Source organism: Bactrocera neohumeralis, unplaced genomic scaffold, assembly GCF_024586455.1.
Source record: "Bactrocera neohumeralis isolate Rockhampton unplaced genomic scaffold, APGP_CSIRO_Bneo_wtdbg2-racon-allhic-juicebox.fasta_v2 cluster11, whole genome shotgun sequence".
In the NCBI taxonomy this organism is placed as follows: domain Eukaryota; kingdom Metazoa; phylum Arthropoda; class Insecta; order Diptera; family Tephritidae; genus Bactrocera; species Bactrocera neohumeralis.
In genome coordinates, this window is record NW_026089624.1 from 3665896 (window position 1) to 3675457 (window position 9562).

Sequence of the window (9562 nt, forward strand, 5' to 3'; positions counted from 1 at the left end):
ACGACACTAATGAACTTGCCAAAAATTAAGAAAGGAACAAGTGTAGAATTCATCCACTGTTTCAAATTGTTTGTCAATTCTATCGACACTAAATATTCTCACAGGCAGCTGGGACCCAATTCTGGTAAACATTTGCACCGCCGCATTACCAGAAAAGTCGTTACTTCTATGGGAGCAATCGCTCTCAATACGAAAAAAGTGCCCAACGTACCAACAAATGAAAGATTTTCTCACCATCCAATATGAAATTGCGGAAAGGTTAGAAGAAAAAATAATCAAAACTAAAAACGACAAAAATGGAAGCTTAAATAGACCCCAAGCTAGAAGCAAAAACAAATCAAATAGAATTTTTAAAAAATACAATCGTTCACATCGGAACAAAGAAAACATATGTCATGCGAACTATGCACTAGAGGGCATAAGCTTAAAACTTGCGAGAAGTTTAAAAAATTAAACATTAACGAACGGAACAACCTTGTCAGATCAAAAAGACTCTGCACAAACTGCTTGTCCCATACACACAATCTGAAAACTTGCAAAAGCAAATTTAATTGCTTATATTGTCACAAAAGACACAATTCTATGCTTCATTACAGCAGATATTCTATCCTACCCCAAAGAAGCGCTTATACACAAATTACCCCGGGTATAATTTCAAAAGCAAATCCCGAAAAACAAAATTTGAAAAATTGTCAAGAGACAACATGTTGTTCAAAGGCACAAAAAGTTCAAACGCTGCACAGCGAAGTACAAAGTGGACTAGTTATAGAACCAGTTACCACCAGACCAACTCAGGTTGAGAACAAAAACCTCAATTCACAATTAAGTTAATCGCAAAAGTTAAAGAAACTTCCATTAGCAAACAAAACTATAAAAGATCAGTATTGTGAGCACTTCTCTAAAGCCACAACTACTGGATCAAATAATGGCCGGTACGTCGTACGACTACCACTCAAGCCACGATTTTCCAACACTCCACGAAATGGCAGCAAAACTAAAGCCAGATTCTCTCTGACAAACACATATAAAAACACAAATATATGTAACTTTTCGACCCCGCAGGATGGCTTTCGCCAAAAATGATACAAAATCCTGATTCAAACAATCTTGAGCTACATATATGACGCGCTACTACTTGCTAAATTAATGCATACGCACTTAAACACAATATGTAACAAAATTTTCCCGAAGGGATAGAGAATCGACACTTCTCATAAAATATTGCCTAATAAGTAGTTTCTTAAATTCTAAAATAGGAAAAAAAACTAACAAAAGCTGAGATCGCTCTTATCGTAACTACATAAGCACTCCTCATAAGGGTAGTTGGTGAGAATCTGTTGTACAACTTGAAAATTCCACTAAAAAAAAATTATAATTCTAATGAAGCCGTTCCCAATTACCGCCCATCCTCTCACAAGATCCCTCATAGTAATTTCATAGTCCTAAATCTAGGGCAAAGGAGTACCCATTTTGGCCACATCTGAGCCAAGCGTGGAGTTACTATCCTTCATAAGCCGAGAATAAATTAAATGGAAACAATTGCCGATCATACAGGAAAGGCTACTAATAAACAATAGATATACCAAACCTTTAAAATAAGAAATTCTAAAAAACTGCTAATAAAATTAATAAAAGCAAACAACTTGTTTGCTGTAATAATACAATAAGTCGTCAAAACACGCAAAAACAATTACTACCTCAAGCACCAATATTTACACAAAATACCATTTTTTATTAAAACCAAATCGCTTCTTACAGCTAATATTCTGCGCCCTCGGCTACTCCACCAACAGTAAGCCGAATTATATGTTTCTTGACTACATACAAAACTAGGCAAAATATTCGCCTAGGGGGCCCAGGATGTTTAAATGAGTTAAGCATCCACCCCCTCTACTCGGTAAAAGTGGCGCATCCTAATAACAGAGCTCAATTCACCACAGCTGCTGATGACACTATAACAGAACTCACCTCATCATTACACCAACCCACTAAACAAAAAGGAGGGACAACGAGATAGCAGACACATTCGCTTACGCAATTCGTTCGACACTATTTCGATTCCCCACTGCGCCGCGTAGACATTACTTTCGTTTTGATATATCCCGCTCTATACTGCGCTGTTAGCAGCTTTCGTTCGTTGTACCAAATTCGCCAGAACTTAACGTGATTCAACAACAACAACCAACGATACTACAGTTCCAATTCTATAGGCAAATATTTAAACTTATATTGTATTTTAAAATATCGAAAATTAAAGTTAATATGTTATGTTTTTTAATTCATCATAATGTAAAATTGTTGGATTTAAAATTCCAATTTTACCAAAAGTTACTTTATTTATTAAATTTTGCAGTTCATGTATAAAATATTGATTTCGTTTTCTTTTAATTTTCCTGTTTGCGGTATCGCCTTTAATATTATTTACTGTGTCAGTTAATTCTGTTATTATTTTAAAAATTTCTGAATTTGTTGTAATTTGCATATTATTATTTATTACCAGTTAGTCCAATTTGTTATTAATTTTTACAAAGTCGTCATGGTCTGGTGTACCGGCTATCCATTTCCAAAGTGTTCCTAATTCATTTAAACCCCTTTTTTGCCGAATATGGGTTTGTTTTAATTGTTCTAATAAAGTTTTAATTATCAAAATTTCAGATTCTGTTTCCTATGTAATAATTTCTAAAATTTCTGTTTTCGTTTGCTATTATATTTTCAAAATTAGATAAATTAGTAATGTGAAATAGGTCCCCGTATTCTTCATAAATGGAAACATCTCCATTTTCGATAAGTACGTAGTCTTGTCGGGTATAGTCTATAACATCAGCGGCTGCTGAGCTGATTAGTGCAGTCAAAATTAAAATGATCATATTGGAAACCTATAATAATTATGATTTTATATTATCTTTATGAATAATTCTATTTCTATTATTAATTATTATTTTATTTTCTAAATTTTCCTTAACTTGCTGTTTTTCATATCTAGGTTCTAACTTATTTCTCTCTCCTATTATTTTCTCGTAAATGATTTGGCGGGGATGATATTGCTTATCTGGTCTATGTTTATTATGAAACGTTAGCATTTCTCCTGTGTTTGCTTTAAAGTTGTTGGCAAATTTTCATGGTTTAATTTATTATAAAGTACTTCATTTGGTTTAAAATTCGTTACTGAATGTATTGTTGTATTGTATTTTTGCGCTGCTCTAAGTATTGTTTCTAAATTACTGACAATATTGTATTCTTCTTTCATACATCTGGCTATTTCAATTATTGTTGAATGGACTCTTTCAACTTGTCCATTAGTTATGTTGTGCCGTGGATTACAAAAATAAATTTCAATATTTAACCTTTGCATTAAGGACTTAAATGTTGGTGTGGTAAAGCTTGGTTCATTGTCTAAAGTAATTTGTTTTACATCTGTGAAGCTTTGAAGCAATTCTAAAACCTTTTCTTTGGACCTTTTCATTGGAAAAAGTTTTATAAATACAAATTTGTTTTGAAAAGTTTGTTTAAGAGGTTCTTGGACTTCATGCAAATCTTCAACTTTGCAGTGAAACCCCGCCACTAGCTTTGGCTGAATATATTCTTTCAAAATTGTTAATAAGTTTTCTACTGTATCAAATTCTATTAAATGCTTTTTATTTCCAAAGGTTTCAATTAACTCATGGACCGTAAATCTATTCTTACACAATATTATTTGTTGTTTAAATTGATTAATGGGTTTTTGTGTTTCCTGTATTTGAACGCTTTCACTACTCTGTGCTGAATGTTGAGATTCCTGACTTTGGGAATCATCGGAAATGTTATATAATTCAGGACGCGACAATGCGTCAGCAACAATATTGGATTTACCGGGTTGGTATACAAATTTTAGAGAAAATTCTTTAATAATTGCTTGCCATCTTTTCATTTTTGGATTAGGATTGCGGGGTGATAAAGCAAATGTTAATGGTTGGTGATCAATATGTATTTCCAAATTGGTTACGCCATAGAGGCAATTTCGTAGATTTTTTAATGCCCAAACGATCATTGCAGATATTCCTTCCTCATCTAGAGTTATTTAAAATTTTTTTGATTTATTTTTTGAAATCCTACCGTTTTCTCCTGATTTGTCAAAGGTTTGGCTATTGCAGCATAGTTTTTAACAAACTTACTATAATATCCTGCAAGTCCCATGAATCATCTTAATGCTCGCAAACTTTTTGGTATTGGATAGTTTAAAATTAATTTTATTTTATTTGGGTCTGTTTTGATGACATTTCGAGTTACTATATAACCTAAAAACTCTATTTCTTCCGCAAAAAATTTTGATTTTTCTAATGAAATTTTCATATTAGCTTTTTTCAATATTTTTGTAACTGTTTCTAAATCCTTTAAGTGTTGAGTTACATTTTTCGAAAAAATAATTATGTTGAGTTATATAGACTTTTACTAGGTCTTATTATATTATCGTTAATCATTTTATTTATTCCTTCATTAACAAACGAGTTTACAGATAAGGGATATGGACATTGCCCGCTGCATATCGGATCCTCATTTTTCATTCTTATTTCCGCTTTTACAGTTGTCATGAAGGGAAAGCTTGTATTGATATTTGAATGCGTTTGAGCAATTTTTTCTTTTATTTTTTTTTTTAAGTTCAGATAATTTTTCATCTTGATTTTCAGTATTTAACTTTTCGGAATACTTTTCCGAATAATAATCATTATCGTTATTAATTTCTGAGCCTCTTTCACCCAGTATCGAATAGTTATCATTCATGTTGCCGGCAAATTCATCGGCTGGCGTTGTAGAACATTTTCGTTCCACAATATTTTCTTTATAATTACTTTTTTCATTGTGCTGGTATAAATCGTCAGCTGGCGTTTTAGCATCTTTTTGTCCCCAAATAAATTTTTTTAGTATAATATTGCCGGTAAAATCTTCGGTTGGCGGAGTAGAACTTCTTTGTTCCACAATATATTTTTTATTTAATTTGCCGTTATTATCATCGGCTGGCTTATTTGAAGCTTCTTGCTCTTTAGTTTTATTTTCAAAATAAATATTCATACTTCTGTTTTCATTTTCCAAGTTATTCTTTACTCTGTAATTAATTTTCCCATTGGACACATCGATAAGTGCCTCAATATTTTTAAGGAAATTGTATCCCTAAAGAAGATCAGATTCTAATCCCTTTATTTCAAAGAAGATTTCTTCGACTCCAAATATGGTTATTAAGTGGTAAAATTTGCTAATGGAATAGCCATTCACGGTTTTTATGCGCTAATGGCTAATTCGTTTTTATTATTATAAATCCCAGGCTTAATGTAGCATGAGGTTGCTCCCGTATCGACTAGAGCTTTTAAATTTTTATTTAATTTGCAGTCATGTAATTTGAGTTAGGGGAGTTCATCCCCTCTTCGCCTAAAATATGGCTCTCATTCATATTATTAATTCTCTGACTCTTCTCTTGCGAGCGAAAGCTATGATTACTTTCTCTACGCCGCTTTACCCCATGTGCTTCCTGATTTTGTCCCCTACTGGCCTGAAAGTTTGCATAGGTTTTATATTTTGATTAAAGTTGCTATTTCCTTGTTGTTAATAAAAATTACTATTGCCTTGTTGTCCCTCCACATTAAAATCTCTATTATGAAGTCTGGATACAGATGGATCTATATCCATAGGAGTTGGTTTCGGAAAATTATAATGTATATTGTTATTTGGAGGGTTGTTCCTTTGAGGAAATCTTAAATTGTTGTTAGTATAAATTGAGTTTGACCTGTTTCTTTCATACATAAAATTTTGAGCAAACCGGGCTCTTTGATTATTTGATTCAAGTTCCTGTACTTTTTCTAAAGCGTCAGGTAAATCTTTTGGGTTAAGAGAGAATATTATGTCTCGTAATGGGGTGTTTAGTCCTGTTATAAAAATTCTTAAGGCATGTTCCCTATTCTTCTTGTTTAATTCTTTTGTCAGGTCTGCGTTATTTCCGTGTGTCATGATAGTTTTATTTATTAATAGCGTAAATTTTTTGTTGACGAGGTTGTAATATTCTACAACCGACATTGCACCCTGCCTTAAGATTTTTAGTACTTGTTCGATTATATGTATTGGACGTTTGTCCGCATATGCAAAGTCTAGACGAGATAGAATTGCATCGAAATTGAGGACTGTTCCGTGGTTAGTTAATGCTTCGTTGCATCATGTGTTATTTTATTTCTAAGTATTGTGATTGCAGCAAAGTATTTTCTACTGCCCCTCACGTATAGACTCATAGCGTTAAGCGCTGCCTCTCTCCAACTAACATATAAATTCGACAGGCTATATTATCGTCTATCGTCTGTACTAGAAATTCGGTTGCACTATTGGTACTGACTACTATTTGTGAGCGTAATTGCCCTACTTCCTCGCGTAATGCTATGTTGCTGTCAGCAATAAGACGAGTTATTAGGTCTACGGTCAAAGCGTCACCGTTAGCGATTTTGTCTAGTTTTGGTTTCAAGTTTTTTTTGTTAATTATTTTTATTTTATCCCTTATGGGAAGAGGTGCTTTTTTATTCTGGAGGGTCTGGAGTTCAGAATCGCAGAATTAAGCTTTATTATAAACCGGAGGGTTCCCCTTGCGGTGGTGAATCGCGGTTTCAATATATTTTTGTTATGTGGCTGGTCGAGCCTTTAATTATTGTTTTATTAAAAAAATTTTGGTTGAATTAATTTTTTTATAATTCTCTGGAGGGTTCCTTGGGTGGTTAATCGCAGAAAATTTTTAATTGTTATAAGCTGGAGGGTCCCCCCGAGGGTGGTGAATCGCAGCTTTTAATTATGTAATTTATTGGTTGTACAAACCATTAGTTATAGTCTTTAGTTTTTTTGCTTTTGAGTTTAGGACATTCCCTAGTATCGTGATCGCCCTTACAAAAGTCGCAATATGACAGTTTTTTTATATTTAATACTTGGGCTATTTCCCATTTCTAATAGAGTATATTCTAAATATAGTTAATTTTAATTTAAACTTACAAATGTATTCTCTCGCTGTCTCAGTTATAATTCCCGCTAATGATGCAATTGTTGCCGCTGTTGACACCTCCGCTAATGTTCTTACCACTGCTGCTGTTACTGTTGTTGATTGTTCTTAACGTAACTTTTTACTTTAGTAGGCACTTTAACTTGGTGTAAATTATTTTTTTATAAGACAATTTTAACTTCACTTTGCACTTTTTACTTTAGTAGGCACTTTTTTGAACTCGTGCCCCACGTTGGGCGCCAATTAATTCCCGCAACGAGGGAATTAAAAAAAATATATGTTTTATATTCGCGAACGCGCGGGTGCAATAAGATGCCTTCTTGTGAGGGCGAGCGATGCTGTTTTGATAATAATGGATAATTGGATTCAGAACGGAAAAAGCATATCGAATTCTTAAATAATCAAAAACATTTATTAAGATTTTTAATTAATGAGACAGTGTAATTGCAAAATGCAAAGATTCAATTTTATTTACAGTTATGGTAAGGTTCCTATGCGGAGGCTGTCATTAACTTGCACACATAATTATATATGAGCACATGTGCGACCGCTAGATCTTTTAAGATGATATCAAAACTTTTAATGTAAATGCATAAGTTTAAAACTAATTACCTTAAACTAATATAAATTATTTGGATAATAATACAAAATATACTCTATTATATACTATATTTTGAATGATTTTATGGAATCATCATGAAATACATACTATGTATGTAAATTTTACGTATGTACGTAAATTTTAATATACATACGTATATACTTACTTATACGAGGTGTGTTCAAAAAGTAACGCGAATTTTGTGTTTTTTCAAAAATTATTTATTTATTCATGAATCTCTATTTTGTCCCCTTCAAAGTAATCCCCATGAGATATTATACACTTGTGCCAACGGTTTTTCCAATCTTCGAAGCACTTCAAAAAATATTTTTTTTATCTTCTTCAGCTCCTCCTTCGATGCCGTCTTTATCTCGTCAAGAGAAGCGTAACGTCGTCCTTTCATGGGCCTCTTCAGTTTAGGGAATAAGAAAAGGTCACAGGGGGCCAGATCTGGGGAATACGGTGGCTGCGGCATCATTAGTGTGTTGTTTTTGGCCAAAAAGGGGCGCACAAGTAACGATGTGTGAGCAGGAGCGTTACCTTGGTGCAAAAGCCAATTTTTGTTCTTCCACAAATCCGGGCGTTTCTGGCGGATTGCTTCGCGCAAATTGCGCATAACTTGCAGGTCGATATGTTTAGGTCCTCAGCAGCTTCTCTAACGGTGATTCGACGATTGGCCAATTCCATTATCTCCACTTCATTAATTTTTTCGTCTGTTGTTGACATACTCGGGCGTCCGGCACGCTCTTCGTCGTTCACATCTTCTCGGCCTTCTAAGAACATTTTGTACCACCGATAAACGTTGCTTCGGTCCAAGGTAGCTTCTCCGTATGCCACAGTCAACATTCGGAATGCATCCGCGCACTTAATTTCGTTTTTCACACAAAATTTGATACAGGTTCTTTGATCCATTTTTTTGAATAGGTAAAAATCGAAGACGATCCAAAACACGAGCAAGCAAAGCAGCTGTCAACAATTAAATGAACATTCAATATGGCCGAGCTTGTCGGCATAAGTGAGAGACATGAGTACCAACATAACGCCACAAAAAATTCGAAATTCGAATATACGTAACCCGTGAAAATTCAAAATTCGCAATACTTTTTGAACACCTCGTATACTAAGTATATGCTTTGATTCCAAATATGTACCGATCATATGTACATATGTATGTATATAAATTATATGCCGAGTCGGTTGTGCATAGAAAATAAACGAATTCTTTACATTGAAATTAGCATTATATTTCTCATTTAACACCGAAAATGCTCAATTCTGCATGCATTATTACCTAAATATTTAATTAATGTAGGTTTAATAAGTTTTACATATTTATTTGCTGGGCATTATATGTTTGATGACATATTAAAAGACCAAGCCGTCGCGCATATTCACGTACATATGTATGTATGTATGTATGTATGTATGTATGAATGTATGTAATTATGTGTGCATGTAAGCAAATATGAACAGACCATACGCAGTGGGACTTGGAAGTAGGAAAGAATTGGATACTTCCTACTGAAAAAATAAGTAGAAGTACTTTCCTACAGTAATACGATCTAATTTCGTTTTTCTGATCAATGTCATTGGAGCGAAGGACCTCCACTTCGCTCACGAATTCATATGACGGAAAGTACTTTCCCCACACCTAATTTTGATTAATTCAGTAGGTAGTTACTATAGACCTAATATTTCGTGTGCTTCGAAGTACTTTCCCCACACCAATAATTTATTAATTCGGTAACTACTTACTATAAACCCAGTATTTCGTATACTTCGAAGTACTTTCCTCCAAACTATTTTTTCCATTACTAGTAACTGCTTACTATAAACCCAGTATTTCGTATACTTCGAAGACCTTTCCTTCAAACTATTTTTTCTATTACATACTAGTAACTACTTACTATAAACCTACCAATAGCAGAAACAGTGGACACCATTAATTTTATTTAAATATT

The 9562-nt window shown here is 33.6% G+C and overlaps 1 protein-coding gene across 1 annotated transcript in view; it reads left to right on the plus strand.

Annotated features, from left to right (window-relative positions):
- The window catches only part of LOC126765669 (tau-tubulin kinase homolog Asator-like), a 403818-nt gene extending 401450 nt beyond the window's left edge, over nucleotides 1–2368 (plus strand). Inside the window, exon 10 of the mRNA XM_050483281.1 lies at nucleotides 1759–2368. Coding sequence (XP_050339238.1) covers nucleotides 1759–1833 — 75 coding nt within the window. The 3' untranslated portion in view covers nucleotides 1834–2368. The remainder of the gene's footprint in view (nucleotides 1–1758) is intronic.
- The last annotated feature ends 7194 nt before the right edge of the window (nucleotides 2369–9562 follow it).